An 18902-nucleotide genomic window follows, 5' to 3' on the forward strand; every position below is an offset into this window, starting at 1 on the left:
CTTCCTTTAGCTATACATGAAGTGCATGTCCGCATACTCTTCATTGCCGTAACCTCTTTCCATGTTGACTATCCTTTGACGAGTACTAGTATGCCTGCTAAACAAACAAGTCAGTGATGGATCCCAACTAGAAATGTGCAATATCTCGAAAACGATTCACTTAAGGACCCATGTTTACTAGGCTTTTTTGCATATTGTAGTCTATACAGTTCACCTTTAAGTTATTGACCATCACTTTTGAAATACCCTGTATATATACATATACAGGGTATATACATATACTCTGTATATGTATATGTACATTTGGATACTCACTGTACTCAAATATACATATGCAGCTGTAACACAAAAATACATGATCGGAAGAAACTGAAGAATCTATACTACCAGCTACATCTCTTTCTGATTGAGCTCAGGCTGCTCTGGCAACTTCTCAGCATCCCTAAAGACATCCTCAGTCACGGTACCACCAACTACTACTCCATCCCTTTCAGATACTGAAAGACAAAAAAATTCAGCTCTTGAAAGACTTTAACCACTAACGTGTAAATTGATGTCACTAATGACATTGACAGAATCATCTTAGAAGTACATGCAGAGGAGGATATGGATACTCCACGTCCCATATTCTCAAGAAAGGATAAACTAAAATTGGAATGCTATAAACAGATTGGTTCTAAAAAGCAGTCAGAAACATTTTCTCCTTCCAAAGATAAGTAATGGACCATTTGATTCAATGGAATTGCAGAGGTTTACAATTCACAACTTTATAAATTAGTATTGTACACAGCAGGCATTGTGTACAAAAACTGACTCTCTCTCTCTCTCTCTCTCTCTCTCTCTCTCTCTCTCTCTCTCTCTCTCTCTCTCTCTCTCTCTCTCTCTCTCTCTCTAAAAGTGACACTTTCAGGCTTAGGATTACTGCCTACAGTTCATATGGTAGCGTAGCAATATCGGCTGACTCTGAAATCCTTTGCAGGCATATTCCCATACAAACCTCTTTAGAAGTAGTTGCAGTATGCCTTGCAGTTGAAACAACTCTTACCGTTGTGTTCATATATATCTCACCAAATCAGCCATGCCCACCGACTAAACTAGATGACCCCATCCTACAACTACCAACTCATTGCTATGTGTTGAGTGATTTTAATGCACATCTCCAGTTATGGGGATTGTTACTGATAGACAACTGGGGACCCATAATAGTCCCTGGTTCTCTATATTTGCCGACCAGGCTAGCCAGGTGGGTAAAGTGCCTGCCTGGCAACCCAAAGGTCGCGGGTTCGATTCCCGCCTCGGGCTTGGATCAAAGTACTGCATAAACCTTGGGAGGTGCATTATGGCCACAGAAGCCTATGCGCCAACAACTACAAAAAAAAAAAAAAAAAAGGTTCTCTATTATGCATCCCCAGTTGTTTATCAGTAACAGCAACCAGGGACACAATAGAGTCCTTTCTTAAAAAGCATAACCTCACACTGCTTAACATACACTGGCTGAAAGAATACAAAGTTAATAACTTACATTATTATATACTAATAACACAAGCACTATCACTGCATTCTTCCCTGGCCTGCAAAAAACTTGCAGCTAGGCCTGCACCACAACTGAAGAATAACAGTAAGTTGAGGTGCCCAGAGAGTGCAGTGCAGAAAGCAAGAGTCCAACAAACAAAATGAAAGTCAGAAGAATGAATGAGTGTGTGTGAGAAAAAGAACACAAACCATAAATGTTACAGTTAAGTACACACTAACCCTAGTTTTAATCTTGTGTTTATTGTATACATATATAAAACCTAACAGGAGAAAAAAAAAGTATAAAAATAGAATACAAGTACAGTGAGATTGGATTATGAATGGAGTAAATGCATGTCTCTTCCCCCCCCCCTTCGCCTGGTGGGTTCTCCGCTGCCAGCTAACATATCCCACCCCCCCCGGAGCAGGATGGGCAGTTTAACCTTCCTGCCAGATGGCAACCGTCGCCGGCGAGGTTGTGCTGAGGCTGCTGCTGATACCATTTAGCAATCTGAACTGGGTACTCAAACTTGGTTCCCTTTAAAACCCCATTCCCAGGCAGGGGAGGGAGGAGACGGGTCTCTCTCTTCCCACCCCTGCTCCCCATACTTCACCTGGTGGGCTCGTCCCCACTGACCTTTGGGGATGCCTACTCTACCATCCCCATCCTTCTACCTGTTTCCCTCCAGTCTTCCCCCCACTCTAATTAAACCAACTGAATACGCCCCTAACAATGTCATCAAATTCTAATCAACGTCTAAAAATTCAACCTCTTTCAGCCTTTCCAAATTCTAGTGTTCCCCCCCTCCCTCCTTTATAGGTCTTGCCACTGAAATTCTCGGAAAATGGTTGCGGGGCCTGCCAAAGTACTTAAATAATCTACTGGATGCCTGACCTGCCTCCTCGTGGCAAAGTGTGAGCAACAGTGGGGCCCAATGGCTAAATGGTCAAAGAAATAACAGAACATAACACTACACAACAAACCATTCCCCACACACTTTTTAAATCTCTGGCCTCCACAGAGTTCTGTGTCATACAGAGTACACAACACAGAGATGGAGGAAACTCCTGGTGCCGTCAGACAACTAACACACTTTACTTGCTTAAAATAGGCTCTCACACCTATATCCATTTTCTGACAGGGTCACCTTCTGCTGTAGTCCTGCCCATGCTCCCATTATATCCAGACTTTGATTGGAGAGTTTTAGACAATCCATTAAATAGTGACCATGTCCCTATAATCTGTAAGTTCTACACATGGGAAAATTACCAATAAGTGGTCGAGCAAAATGGAAATTCTCTAAAGCTAACTGGAATAAATATGCATTCCGCATTACACTAGATGACCATATCATCCAACATCAATCAAAGATGATGCCATTGGACAATATCTGTTCAGTACTGCAGACGTCAAATAAAATATGTAAACACATCAACTACCTGTGGAATTCCACATATACTGTTGATAAGAGAGAAAACAACAAGGCATGGTATTAGTTTTGAAAGAATCCAGCCACTACTAACCTCATAAATTACAAGAAACTTAAAGCACATGCATATCACATCAGGTGGAAAGCTAAGAAAGATCTTGAATCTGGTTTGCCTTGTCTGTCACTAAAGACACAGATGCAGGACTAATCTGGTGATTGGATGCCTTACTGGAAAGTTTTTCCACCAATTCCTTCCTCTATCATCATCTGTGATGGACAGGAGACAACCCTTCCTGGGGATATAGCAAACATCCCTGCAGAATCTTTTGCTCACTATTCTGCATCAGCTGCATATGGTCCATCTTTCCTAAAAGACAAAGCAGTAGCCTTATGCTCCCTCCTAAAACTTTTTTTCAACCCAATTTTTGTTGCACATATCTCTCCTATCTCTGGCATCATAGTTATACCCATTCCAAAGTTGGAAAAAGACCAGTTAGACCCACATAATTATAGACTAATCTCATTTACGAGCTGCTTGAGTAAGACTTGGGAACAAATGATATACAGTTGCTTCACGTGATATCTGGAAACTCAGACTATTATGAACAGAGATCAGTTTGGTTTTCGTAAAAATAGATGCACCCTAGACCTTATGATAAAGGTCGAGGCAATATGTATGAACTGTTTGTCTGAAGAAAATGAATATCCTAGATTTCAATTTGATTTTACTGAAATTTGGGATGGCTTGACAAATCTCTAAAAAAGAGCAAATATAAAATTTTGTTACTGTCCATTGGGTGTTGAATTGTTATATGCAGATAGAAAAGTAGACAGACATGGTGAAAATAGTAGGCACTGCATTTATAAGCATGCACACTTAAAATATTTTCTGCTAAATGAAGCTAAGTAAAGTGTAAGTTGACTTATTTCTCAGAGGAAATAAAACTTATGTTATAATTCCCATATAATTTATCTTATATTTTCCAGAAGAAATGTAAGACAACTTACAGTAAGAGCACGAGAACAGAGATTGACTTTGAATATGTGAACAGTGGGTAAAGGGTACCAGATGACATAAGAAAAAACATGCTTTTACTTGACACTCTTGTTATAACCACCACTGACATGGGATGGGGTTTTAGAAAATGAACAATGATTCTGTGACACTGAGAGTTTCTTGAATGATTGGTTCCTCATTAAAGTACAATTTTTTATTCTTTAAATGATGAAATTTATAAAACTCATGTGATCCTTGAACCTGCTTGTGCACACTGTCATCAGATCAGCAGATTGTGTTTCATCCTATTCCATCTCATCCCTTATACTGCATAAAAGGAAAGCCAAGACTCACCATGATTGGACTATGTTTTTGCACAGGAAAGATAGTTACCATCCTAATGAGTCTGCTGATGGATTAAAACAGTGGTTTGGCGGGGGGGGGGGGTGAGAAGATGGAATTTAAATCCTAATATGTTTATAAAAGTTAAACTATTATACTATTTATCCTTATGCCAACTACTAACTAGCTGGTAAATTATTTACTGCAGATTATTTACTTATTATTATTTATTTATTTATGTATGTTGGTCAGTTAACAGTACCATTATTTGGTCTACCAATTCATATTGGTTAATTAACTAAATAAAACATTATAAAATGTTACTTAATGCAAAATATAGATAAGAATCTATTCCTGAAATTTATGTAGAATATTTGGATATCTGGCATATAAAATGGAGCTTTTGATAAGTTCAGTGTCCTCTTTTTATTTTAGTCTTTCCAGAACAAGTTTCTGATGAATGTACTTCTTATAACCAGAAAAACCACCAGAAAGCCTTACCAGTGATTGAAAGGACAACAAAATCAAATTCAATTCAGCAACAGTTACAAGAGGGTGAAATAAAAAAGAATCAAACAGTAGCAGAAATTGCCCAACATAGAAAAAAATTGCAGTTTGTTAAATGTGAGGTAAAAATTATATATCTTTATATATGTGTTTAGATATTCCTGTTATATAAATTTCTTATTCTAAGCTTATATTATCCAGTGATTTTCAGACTGTGTTGAACTTCAGCCATTGTGAAACTTATTTGGTTTAAATGGATAGGTGTTTTACTATGCTGACATTTTAAATAATCCCATAAAGCAGTGGTATCCAAAGTAACCTGAGCCAGCAGGAACAAATGTCTGAAGTTGCTGATGTCTCCTGAAGGAAATCCTTCACAGACACCTATGATTTCAGATATTCCCATTAGTCAGAGGCTGTGATATAATAGATGAAATGTTACAGTAAATGTACTAGTGTTTCTAGACTCCTTTATTTATTTTAAAAAGCACTAACTTACTCTGTTAATTTTCATGTAATGTGCAAAATAGAATAAAAGTAGTGCATACTTTAGTGTTTCCTTAATAATTCAAGTGTTTGTTATTTGCCTGATTGATGTCATGCGAATTGTGTACTACCTGCTTCACAACATTATTAGATACACACAAAATATCCATATGTTGTTCTGTGAGTTATCCTTTTTTTGTTACACAAATTGGTTAAACTGGTTAGCTTTAATAATGGTGTTAACCTTTATTAAGGACTGCGTACAAGTTAGTGCAAATGCATCATATTAATATACAGCCAAACTCTGAATTAGCAAATTTTTGCAAAGGTGGCATCGTTTAAGTTATATCTCATTATGAATACCTTCACACCAAGTTGCCATGACATTGCACTACTTTGAATAAGTAACGCTTCACCAAAGGAGAAGACTGTTGTTACTTATTCCCGTTTCAGGGCTATTTGGCCCTTCTTCGGTGGGTAGGTACCCGAGTGATGTAATGATGCAAAATGGTTACGAAGTATAACTCAACAATATGAGAGATGCCTGATGGTGTATAAGATGAATTAAGACTAAGATGCATTAAGGGCTTATGCCTCAGGCTGCAAGAGAATTAGACTACATACAAGTTAGGGAAATGCATCATATTAGTACACAGCTAAACTCTGAATTAGCAAATTTTTGCAAAGGCAGCATCGTTTAAGTTATATCTCATATTGTGAATACCTTCACAGCAAGTTGCCATGATATTGCACTACTTTGAATAAGTAACACTTCACCAAAGGAGAAGACTGTTGTTACTTATTCTCAGCAGATACCACCACCCAGACAGCACTGTTTTAGGGTTCGGCCTTTGCAAAAGTTTGCTAATTCAGAGTTTAGTTGTGTACAGTAATACCCCGACTTCCGCGAACTCGGAGTTACGCGGTTTTAGATTTTTTTCGTTTGATGTATATCTAAAATTAGCTTACCAGTGATTTGGAAGTCAAATCGTAAAGCTTGGGTGACAGCTTCCGTTTTTGAGGACTGGTTTGGTCACCACTTCATACCCGAAGTCGAACGTTATTGCAAGTCTAAACAGATTCCATTTAAAGTGATGCTTCTTATTGACAATGCACCCGGTCACCCTCCTGCCACCCTATTTAATTTCGACCCATGTGTTAAAGCTGTGATTTTGTCTCCAAACACAACCAGCTTGCTTCAACCGATGGACCAGGGAGTCATCAAAACATTCAAGGCTTACTACACGAGGCGTTCGTTTGCACGTCTGAATGAAGCTATGAGACAAAATAGTGTTAAAGACTTTTAACACTATTTTGTCTTGAATAGTGTTAAAGAAATTTCTGTTAAAGACTTTTGGAAACAATTCAATGTTTTAGATGCTGTAAGAATCATTGAAGAATCTTGGGATGAAATTCACAAAAAAACATTGAATGGTGTCTGAAAGAAACTTTGTCCATTTTTTTTTTAAAAAACGAGACGAAAACAACGCCAGAAACTGATCATGTCGCTTATGTGATAGAAGTTGTTAATCTTGCCAGGCAATTAGATTTGGAAGTCAATGGTGATGATGTCAATGAGCTTATAGAGATGCGTGAGCAAAATGTCACTGAAGTATCCGACACTTCATACCCAGTTCCACCAGAAAAGCACATGACAATTGCAAGCTTGACAGAAGGTTTCAGCTCAATTGAAAAGGGCTTAAAAATTTTAGAAAACATAGACTCGAACGAAGAACGCGTTATAGCTACAAAGCAAGGAATAAAAAAATTATTAGCTTGCTACGAAGAAATTCTGCGTGAAAAAAAGAAAGCGTTGTTCTCGTCAGACGAATTTGTTAGATTTTATGAAGCCATCGACATCGAAATAACTTTTTTATGCAACTCATTTATTTTTTTAATACATATTTTGTATTAATATGTATAAAGAACTGCAATTTTATTAAATATTTTTCTTCTAAACTAGTGTTTTTTTTAGTCCTTGGGCCCAATTAAACAAAATTTATATGTATTTATATGCAAAGTTATACCCCGACTTACGCGAATTCGACTTAAGCGTTTTTCGTCGGACCCACCTATTGCGTAACTTCGGGGTATTACTGTACTAATGTGATGCATTTATACTAACTTATAAGTAGTCTGTCTCTTGCAATCCGAGGCATAAGCCCTTAATGCATCTTAGTCTTAATTCATCTTATACACCATCAGTCATCTCTCATATTGTGGAGTTATACTTCATAACCATTTTGCCATCATTACATCGCTAGGGTAACTACCTACCCACCCACCCACCAAAGAAGGGCCAAATAGTCCTGAAACGGTGCCATCTGGTTGGTGCTTTCTGCTAAGAATAAGTAACAAGTCTTCTCCTTTGGCGAAGTGTTACTTATTTGAAGTAGTGCAATATTGTGGCAACTCGTTGTGAAGTTATTCACAATATGAGATAACTTAAATGATGCCGCCTTTGCAAAAATTTGCTAATTCAGAGTTTAGCTGTGTAGTAATATGATGCATTTGCACTAACTTGTATGTAGTCTGATTCTCTTGCAGCCTGAGGCATAAGCCTTTAATGCATCTTAGCCTTTATTAAGGAGCATCATTAGAATAATTAAAACAGTAAAATGCATTCCCAGATCTAATCAAAGCAGTAGAATATGGGTTCCAGATCTAATTAAAGCAGTAAAAAATAGTATATCATGGAAGAAAATCAGGTTTGATATTCCAATACTAATTTGTAGTATTGCCATAGTTTCCAGTATAAGTTAGTGGGCAGAGGTGGGTAGGGTATTAATGATATTGATGAAGCCAGTTAGTCAGGCAGAGGTGGGTAGGGTATTAATGATATTGATGAAGCCATTTCAGGCTTAACGTCAACGTTTGAAGTTGATATAAAGGATGGCAAGGTATTAATCACAGTAATCAGCATATGCCACTGAACAAAATCTAGATAAATTAGGTGGATAGGCTGGGAAGTGGCAGTTGAAGTTTAACATTGACAAATACAAAGTGCTGGAGATGGGTGCAGTAATTACAGAATAACATGCCAAGCTAGTGGAGAATGAAAAAAACTTGGGTGTAATTGTGCAGTCAGACATTAACATTCTCTGAACAGTGCAGACAGGCTGCTAGGACAGCTCATGGATTTTTTCAATGACATACAGAAATTTTTTCCAGCGGGTATAAGGAGGTGATTATTCCATTGTATTATACAATGGTTAGGTCACATCTTGATTAGTACGAGTCTGAAAGCCTCATTTTAGGGAAGGATGTTGATTTGTTGGAATGGATGAGAGAAGAGCAGTGAGATTAGCAAGGGGAACAAAATGCACCCTTACCAAGAAAGACTTCATTTCTGCAAATTACACTTCTGGAAACTGCCTGCTTGAAGATCTGATTGAGGTCTTTTAGGCTTTGAATGTTTTAAGTCTTTTGATTGAATAAGTTAAATATTGATGTATCCAACTTGCTGAGACAACACATGTAAGAGGAGCATAAAAATTTAAACTGAGGGTGGGTGGTCGCAAAGTCATGTGGAAATTTGCTTTCAGTAGTTTGAACAAATTTAAGGAAGAATTAGACTGATTATTAGAAGCATGGACAGGTGATGCAGGAGTTTTTTTTTTTTTTTTTTTTTTTCCCCTGCTGATGCTGTGTAAGCTTGCTTTCTTAAATCATTTGTTAATAATAATTATTTCAACATTGAATACAACTGTTAGCCATGTTTTGCTGTTGTGAGCAGCTTGAACTACTGTTTACTTTACATTTGCAACTTTGCTCTGGCTACATTCTGCCAACAAATAATTTTGCATACTGAATTTTTTGTCATCTGATTAACTAATTTTGTTCAAACAAGACTTATCGAAGAATTAGTACTAAGGGAAGTTTTCTGGGACTGTGAAATATCATTTTAGCTTCAAAGTTTTCCTTGTAATGGGATTTTAATGTAAAAAAATTGAATACATTAAACAGATAATTAAAAACAAGCATTCAAACTAACCAAACCGAATAGAGCTCTAAAAAAATATAGCAAGAAGGTTGGAAACTATATGAAAACATGGATGCAAATATTGAATCACTCATTTGTAAACTTGGATTTTAGCAGATGTAATGAACATGTTACACGTCCTGAAGGATTTATTAAATCTTTTCAAAGTGAGCTTTTTGAAAGGGTAAAGGTCTATGGTAGTGAATTTGAATTTTCTGCTAGGAATGGAAATTCCATGAAGAATCTGTGTGGAATGAGTTTCTTCATGAAAATTTAAACTTTTTTTAAAAATATTAATTTGTTCTTATTTTAAAAAATTAAATCAGAATTTAAAAAAATTATAAAAAATCATAGAAGAATTCATATAAAATCTTATCATTATTTTTCATTAACTTTTCAACCTAAATTACCAAGGATTTTGGCTTTTATAAGCCACCTTCAGACAACCGTGGTGACAGGCACAATCTTCTCCAATTTTAAAAGCCATTTCTTGCTGCCATATTTTATAAGCTGTCTAAAGTAACTTGGAAACACAGGCAGAGGGTAGCACTTATTGGAAAAGTTCAACAGTTCATAAACAGACCATTATTTGAAACATACTTGAAAAGATCTTGAAAAAAGTATACACAGTGTTGTGCAAAATATACTAACCATTTTAAAAATGAAATGACTACTGTGCAAATTAGAAAAGACATTTATTGTAATTCCAGTTTAATAATATACATCAAAGAATTTGTTACACTCAGTGTTTGAAAATGATGTCCCTTAAATTGCCATCACCACCACCATCATTGCAAACACAATCCTCTACTAATTCTCACATTATCCATTACTCTGTGTAACAGTATTATTTCAATTTCAACATAAATGTTTTTGTTTTTATTGCTGAGATGACCATGGATGGTTTGTATACACTTTGGATTTTAAGAAATTTCATAAAATGAAATTGGAAACAGATAATGACTCCTTTTTGTTGAAGATCTCCTCTTACAAATTCTTGCAGCATGTTTACATATTAGCATTAGTTGAGGCATATGATGCAAGAAAGCAAGCTTATGCAGCATCAGCCAAAAAAAAAAAAAAAAAAAACCCTCCCATTTCACCCATCCATTCACTTCAAATGCCTGTCCAGCTCAGCCTTAAATTTATTTAAGCTATCAACTTCCACAACAAGGGATGAAAGTCTATTCCAGCAATCAACTACCCACTGGCTAAAGGCAAATATCCGCACATCTATTCTACAACTGTCTTTCCTCAATTTGAATCTATGCCCCCTCAGGTACTTAATCTGAGCAAAGGGGAAGAATCTCATCAGCATTGAGCTTGCTAAGCCCATTCAATGCCTTATACCTGAATCAGATGCCTTATACACCTTATACACCTGAATCAGATCACATTGCATGTGTCTATTCTCCGGGTGCTGCAATTTGCAGAACTTAAGCCTTTCTTAGTAAGAGCACCCCTTTGTTCCCCCTCAGCAATTTTGTTCCATCTTTGTACTCGTTCTAGCAACTCTGCATCTTTCCTAAAATGAGGCCTCCACACCTGTACACAGTACTCAGGGTATGGCCTGAACATTGCCTTGTACAACGGGATAATCACTTCCTTGTCCCTGCTAGCAAAATTCCTATATATATCACTGATAAGACTCCATGACTTGTTCTGGCAGCCAGCACTGCTCAGCAAACTTCATGCCTTACTGCACAATTACCTCCAGGTCTTTCACTCTCCAATTCCCTGAGTGTAATACCACACAGTTGGTACGTTTCTCTTGAGTTACTGCTACCTATGTACAGTACTTTTCATTTCTCAATTTCAAACTTCAGTTGCCACTTTTCAGCCTATTTGCCCAACTTATCTAGATCCAGTTGCAGTAGCATACTGTCTTTACTGTCGTTAACAACCCTGCCAACCTTTGTATCATCTGTAAACTTGGACATTAACCCTTTCATACCTTCATCAATATCATAACCCCAGGGGTTCACATCTGGTGAGTATAGGCTTGGCACACCCAGGGTCCTGAGCTGGATATCATAATTTTTCTCTTTCTTGGTGATTCCCTTCTATTTCTTACTCTTATTCTCTTTCTCTCTCTCTCTCTCTCTCTCTCTCTCTCTCTCTCTCTCTCTCTCTCTCTCTCAGGGTAACTCAGAAAATTTTTTTGGCTGGTGCAGCATAAGCCTCAGGCTTCCCTTGCACCATATGGCTAATAATAATAATAATAAACATTGATGAATACACAAAACAACAATGGGCCAAGCACAGAACCCTGGGGAACTCCACTAATAACATTAGTCCATGAAGTGTCCATTGATTACCACTCTCTGTTGTCTCCCACTCAACCATCCCTTTATCCATTGTAGCAACTTGCCCTTAATGCCATACCGCTTCAGTTTGTATAGCAGTCTTCCCTGTGCAACAGTATCAAAAGCTTTCCTGAAATCCAAGTACAGTAGACTCTCGATTTTCCGGGATAAAAGTAAAGTAAAGTGCAGCCATTATCAACCCACTGCAGGATGGAAGCCTCCTCAACAATTCATGCTGAGGGAAATGGGCCATAATCTGCCACGCTGGTCCAGTGTGGGTTGGCATATCGACTGTATTCAGCAGTCAGGGGCTTGAACCCCGGTCTACTCAAAGAGTGTGTGCTACTGCACTCCCGCTCCTGCCCACTCGGCTACGGAGGCAGTATTTTCTGGGATAGATGGTAAAAAATATTCCCGGATAATCCATTTCCTGGTTAATCCAAAAATACAGCAAGTCCCCGACATATGTAAGAGATAAGTTCCAGGACTTCTTACATAAGTTGAGATTTGCATAACTTGGGAATGACTAATAAAATATTGCTGCTATATATCCCGGATATGCCAAAATTACAAAAACAACATAATATCCTCAGAAGAATGAAGAAAAATAGTTATATATTTTTAATAAGTTCAATTAAAAACTTTATCTGAGGACAGTGGTGAAGTAGCCGGAGTGGCACATAAGAAAAAACGCATGTTATTGTACTGTAAAAACTAGTATGTATTTCATAGCCTTGGTTATTATTATAGTTTACCTTCATTGGTGGCAACTGCTTCTTATATTCTGTCTTTCTCCTTTATTGTGTTCATTGTTGCCACTGACACATCTGAATTCTGTGCGATACTTGTTAATGTTTGGCCATTTTCATACATCCTTATTATTTTAATTTTTTTCTGATCCAACTTGATCGCTTTCCTTTTCTTCATATATTTACTAGTACTGCTGTCACTTATTCTCTTAGTCGGCACCATGATAACGGTCAAAATGAAATTTTCTGAAAAGAACTTCACAAGGTTAAGGTGAAAACTCACTATTTTCACTCCACCTGAGCTCACATTTTACTAAAGCACATTTCTGGAGGTCACTGCCATAAAACAATAAAAACAATATGCACTTTCTGGGTTACTGGGCTTTTCTTTTAGTGCAATTAATTATAAATGGTTAGTAAACTCGATCTTATTGCATTTGCGATAATACCGGTAGCTGGAATTCTGTGAGTTGTCACGTTATGAAATGCGTGTCCCCTTCACTTGAAATTGTTAGTCATATAAAAATTATAAATAACAATTTAAATCCGAAGCGATGTAAGTTGGGGACTTGCTGTATCGAAAAATGTTCAGCAATCTACGTAAAAAGTATGGCGATAGATAAAGAACTTACCACGCACTACTCGGATGTCCAATATGATGCTTCCCTTTATTTTTTACAATGTCGCTTATGGTTTGGTTACCAACATTATAATGGTTCTTTAGAGATTTAACAGATGCACTGTTTTCAAACTTTTGAAAAATTTCAAGTTTTTGTTTAAATGAAAGTACAACTCTTGCATTTGTCAATCATTTTTGCGATTTCTAAACAAAAAAGTTATTATAAAAAAAAATTACGACACCCCTGACATGCATAACAAAACAAAATTTGTCCTTTTGGGATGCAATGAAACACAACAATTGATGAGACACACTAAAACAAACTAAACATTTGGTCTTTTTTTTCTTTTGAGCAGCGGGTGTGAAGACATCTGGCTAATCTCCTAATGATGACTTATCACGCCACTTCTTGTCGCTTATTTATGACTTGCAAAACATCTGTTTATATCTATTCTATTTATTACTTGAATTTTATGATTTCTGTTTTTTTTTTTTTTTCTTTTTTTTTAAATTTGGAATCTTGAAGTGTCCCGGTTAATCCGCTTCCCAATTAATCCGATCCCAGTAAATCGAGAGTCTGCTTTATATGATATCAACATTATTTTTTGCATTCAGTTCCTTTGTGACCACATCATAAGTATCCAATGAAATTAGTCAGACAAGACCTCCCTTGAACAAACCCATTCTGTGTTTCAACTATTACAGCAATCTTGTCTAGATGATTCTGCAATGCTTTTTTAACCAGTGACTCCATTAACTAACAAGTCTATAGTTACTTGTGTCACCTTTTGAACTCCCTTTGTGAATTGGGGATACATTTGCACACCTCCAGTCCATGGGGACCTACCCTGATTCCAAGGAAGCTCTCATAATTATGGCTAAGGGTTTGCTTACTTCCTTTGCTGCCTTCTTTAATATAACTGGATAGATCCCATCCACCCCAGGTGACTTCCTTATGTTTAACTTCAATTTCTTCTCCACTTTGCTCTCAGTCATTACAAAATCACTTAGTTCCCTATTATAGTTTGATAAACTTCTGGCATTGCCCTTCCTTGAAGAACTCCTCGTGTGAATATAGATTCAAAATACTCATTTAATTTCGCAGCTATCTGAGAATGATCATCTATAGTCAAACCAGTGATATCAAGTGGACCGATCTGATTCTTCCCTTTCCTTCTAGAATCTTCATAAGTAAAGAACTCTTTGCATCCTTTGCCAGATATTTCTTGTAATCTGCCTTTGCTTGCCTAACATCCTTTGTGACTTGATTACAGACTAGCTTATATCTTCCATAGGTTTCTGTGTTACCTGATAATGTATATGCATCCCATGCGTTTTTTCTTCTCTGCCACGAGCCTCATTAATTCATCTGACATCCATTTAGGCCTAAACTTTGAACAATATTTCTTAGTTGGTATGAAAAGCCCATTAGTCTCCAAGATTAAGTCCCTGAATGCTTCCCGTTGAGAATTCACTGTTGGTAACATTATCAGCTGATCCCACTGTACAGAATATAAAAACTATCTGAGACCACTGTAGTTCCCTTTACCCTCGATGGTAGTTACATCTTTAAGTAAATCCCACATCAGTACACTGTCACCCAGTGGTTCCTTTATCAGCAAATACTTAATGTATGAATAATCACTGCTGATAATCAGATCAAAAGTATTACTTCCTCTGGTTGCCTCTCGAACATGTTGCTGTAGAAAACAGTCATCCATTAAATCCACAAAAGTCTTGCTAGTGTGCGAGTGACCAAGCCACAAGTTCCAGTCAATATCTGGTAAGTTAAAATCCTCTATTATAAGACATTCTGATTTACTTGCCCACTCTATTTCTCTGCACAGTCGCCCATTATACTCATCAGATTCATTAGGCCTATAACACACATTTACTCTCATTTTTTCTTTCCTAGTTTGTATGTCACACCACACTGACTCAACATTGCATTGTTCACCAATGTCAATTGGATGCACTTCCTTAGATTTTGTGCTTAACTAATAGCTGTTAGTTAAGTTGTGTCCTGTCTATCCTTTCTGTACACACTCTACTCTCCAAATTCCAATTCTGCACTGCTTATATCTGTGTGACACCACATCTCTAATATCCCAACAGTATCCGCCTTTGATGTCTTGACCAGCACTTCAAACATATCAAATTTATTAACTATACTTCTAGCATTGGTGTACATGCAAGTATACATGCACCTGTTCCTACTCTTAGTTACCCTAACACAGCCCACGTATGTACTTGTTCCACTATGACTCCCATCAGTCCTGAAAATCCTCAGCACCCTGCTTTTCAGTCTGCTGCTCATTCTAATAGAAGCAGTGCAAGAATCACTTTTGACTCTGCCTGTGGCCACTAATCTTTTAGCCCGTGTATCCTCCCAAGCTAGCAGTTTTCCGACCCACTTAACACTGCTTCGGTACCATCAGTAAATATTCATGCTCCCTTTCTATTTAAGTGAACCCCATCCGCGTAGAAGTAGTCTCTCCTGTTAACAGGCACAGACCACACTGAAAAATATTTTAACCCATGAGCCTTGCACAGTCTCTTCAGGGCCTAATCTCATCATATACTGCCTCCTATTGCCTCTGAGCAGAATTTCAGACATTTTCAAATTCAACCCTAACTCAAGCTTTTGTTCAACATTGACTCATATTTGTTAAGTAAAAATTCAGATCTCTCACTTTCAATGTCATTAGTGCCAACTTGTACAACAATATCACCTTTTGTGCCCTTAAAAGATGATATCTGCGGCGCCTCCGTAGCCAGGTGGGAAGGAGCAGCAGTGCGTAGCATACGCTTCTTGATTTAGACCGGGGTTCGAGCCCGTCACCATCAAATACGGATGATGCGGAAAGGTCAGGGAATGACCACCGCATATCCTCGGAGCAATATGGCCTTAGTTGCTAATGCTCCTAAAAACCAAATAACAAACAAACAAACAATGATATCTGCTCTACAACGTCAGTCTTTTGCCTCTTGCAGAGCTACCCTGGCCCTGTTCCACCTATCCTTTTTGCATAATATATTCCCCATCTCCTGATAATAGTGTTGCCAACAATAACTAGTTCCTGTGGGACCAGTGCATTCTACCTTGGAGATTGCTACTGTTTTGCCTGATGCCCAGGAGTGAGCTCTGGAGTTGTTGGGCAGCCGAGAGCTTGATGGGTCCTCATTAATTTCTTCGAGGGCATCTATCCTACACCTCAAACTCTATAGATGCCCATCAGAATGTGGAGTTGGTGCCTAATTTCTTGACACTCTAGACACCTAGCACGCACAAAGACATCGTTGATGGCTAAATCATGTCCTGTTCCAGAAATGTCTGCAAACATGTCACACATTTTTTGAGACGGTGATGCAGTGCAGAATCGCCCCCTTTGTTTCTCCCCAAGCCGCAGCACTCCTGCTAATCTGTGCATGTTGCTTCGCACTCTAGTCTCAATCATGAGTTCTTTTAAATACAATTTAATTAACAATGAAATTTAATAAGATTAATAAATTTTATTGATTAATTGATACTACTATACTAAGCTAGCAGATTCCTTATACAGTGCTACATATTTCACTATCTAGTTTTATGTTGTACCTTATGCTATCAGTTTGAGATACAGTAAGACCTCGACTTATGCCGATTAGAGTTATACGGATTCGTAGATATGCAGTTGCACTACTTCTACTTACGACTAGCCACAACAACCATTAAGTGCCACATTAAATATAATAGATTGCGTTAGCATCTGCTAATGTGTGGTCTTGGCGCATTATAGCCTTAGTAGCTGATGCGCCAATAAAACCAAAAAACCCAACCCATCTGCTAATGTGAATTGATAGTGGCATCGGCGCTTTGTTTTCACCTTAACCACTTAAGTTGTATCTTGTGAGCCTATACTTGTTGGAAACAAAATAAATATAAACCCTAAATATGTCTGTGAAAAGAAAAAAATAGTGAGAATAGTAATCATAGTGATAAGAAGAGGTGCATTATAATTATGGAGACTAAAGTCGAAATCATTAAACAACATAAAAACTGCAAGAAATTTGTGGACATTACACGTGTTTGCGAAATTAATGAATCGACTGTTAGAACCATTATAAAAGATAAAGTTTGAATTATGCAGCACGTAAAAAGTTCTATGCCAGTGCAGCTATGATCATATCCAAAAAAGAGGCTTATTAATAGAAGAAATGGAAAATTGTTGATGATTTGGATAGAAGACATGAAACAACAAATGTTGATAAGTCTTATGCTCATACAAGAAAAAGCTCTGAGTATTTTTGAAGAACTAAAGTGTAAATGTGGTGAGAATGTTGCTAGTGAAACGTTCATTGCAAGCCACGGATGGTTTCAAAGATTTAAGGGCCATGCTAAACTGCACACCATCAAAATTACAGGTGTGGCTGCTAGTGCAGACATAGTAGCAGCTACGGAGTTCCCCAAGACTTTGACAGAAATGATCAAAAACAAGGATTACCTACCACAACAGGTCTTCAATTAGATGAGACTGGTTTATATTGGAAAAAAATGCCAGATCGTTCCTACATTGCAAGAAGAAAAAACTATGCCAAGATTTAAAGTATCAAAGGACAGATTAACCCTTCTTTTTGGTGGAAATGCTGCTGGAGGTTGCAAAATAAAATCACTGTTAGTTTACCATAGCGAAAATCCAAGGGCCTTCAAAAATATTTCATAGGCATCGCTACCTGTTGTGTGGAAGTCCAATCGAAAAGCATGGGTGACACAAGAAATTTTTCAGGACTGGTTTCTCCATTTTGTGTAAGAAGTTAAAAAATATTGCCAAGAAAACAACCTACAATTTAAGATATTACTGCTAGTTGATGATGCACCTGGTCATCCAACAACTGTGTGTGATTATCACGAAAACATAAAAGTTTTATTTTTGCCTGCAAATACAACTTCCCTCATTCAACCCATTGATCAGGGTTTAATACAAACATTCAAAAAAGTATTATCTATGAACAGCATTTAGACAGGCAGTAAGGGCCACAGAAGGACAGAATGCCAGATCATTGAAGCAGTTCTGGAAAGAATTTGGCATTTCCAAAGCTGTTAAAAACATCGATGCTTCATGGAGTGAAATTACAGTACCATGTGAATGCCTTCTGGAAGAAACTCATCCCCCAGTTTGTTCAAGATGCTTCAGATAGTGAAGAAAATGAAGATGTAATTAGAGAGCTTGTTGAAATGACCAGAACACTGGAATTAAATTTAGAGGAAAATGAGTTTATTGAATTGTTGCAAAGTCATAGAAAGATAATTCAATGAAGATTTAATGGAGCTTGATGACCATAAAAATGAAGACGAGGTTCCAGAAGATGTACAAGAAGTTGAACTATCAAAACAATTTGATAAGAAAATGGCAAAATGCTTTAAAATGATCAACAGAGGACTAGCTAGCTTAAAAGCTCAGGTTCCAGACACCGAACAGTTTGAAAAAGTAATTGGAGTGGTGCATGATGCAATTGCATGCTACAAGCTGATTTACTACCAGAAAAAAAGGTGCCTCCGTAGCCAGGTGGGCAGGAGCAGCAGTGCCGTAGCACACGCTTCTTGATTAGACCGAGGTTCGAGCCCATGACCACCAAATACGGAGGATGCAGAAAGGTCAGGGAATGACCACCGCATATCCCCGGAGCAATATGGCCTTAGTTGCTAATAATGAAATAATGAAGATGTTCAGTCAGTACAAAGAAAAGAGAAAAGGGAATCTTGCCATCATTGGATACTATCAGAATTTCCAGACTCTGAGAACATATTAAACGATTAGTATAGAATGGGTAGGCTCTTCTGTAGCCAGGTGGGCAGGAGCAGTAGCGCATAGCACACGCTTCTTGATTAGGGTTCGAGCCAGTGACCACCAAATACGGAGGATGCGGAAGGTCAGGAATGACCACTGCATATCCTCAGCCCGAATAAAGGGTGAGGGTTGGCGTCAGGAAGG

General features: G+C 37.6%; 1 protein-coding gene across 1 annotated transcript in view; it reads left to right on the forward strand.

Moving 5' to 3' along the window:
* Window positions 1–18902, forward strand: part of LOC150082952 (uncharacterized) — a 294273-nt gene that overhangs the window by 89184 nt on the left and 186187 nt on the right. Inside the window, exon 6 of the mRNA XM_090378332.1 lies at window positions 4717–4910. Coding sequence (XP_090234458.1) covers window positions 4717–4910 — 194 coding nt within the window. The remainder of the gene's footprint in view (window positions 1–4716; window positions 4911–18902) is intronic.

Source organism: Mastigoproctus giganteus, chromosome 7, assembly GCF_048544385.1.
Source record: "Mastigoproctus giganteus isolate SK-2022 chromosome 7, ASM4854438v1, whole genome shotgun sequence".
Lineage (NCBI taxonomy): Eukaryota > Metazoa > Arthropoda > Arachnida > Uropygi > Thelyphonidae > Mastigoproctus > Mastigoproctus giganteus.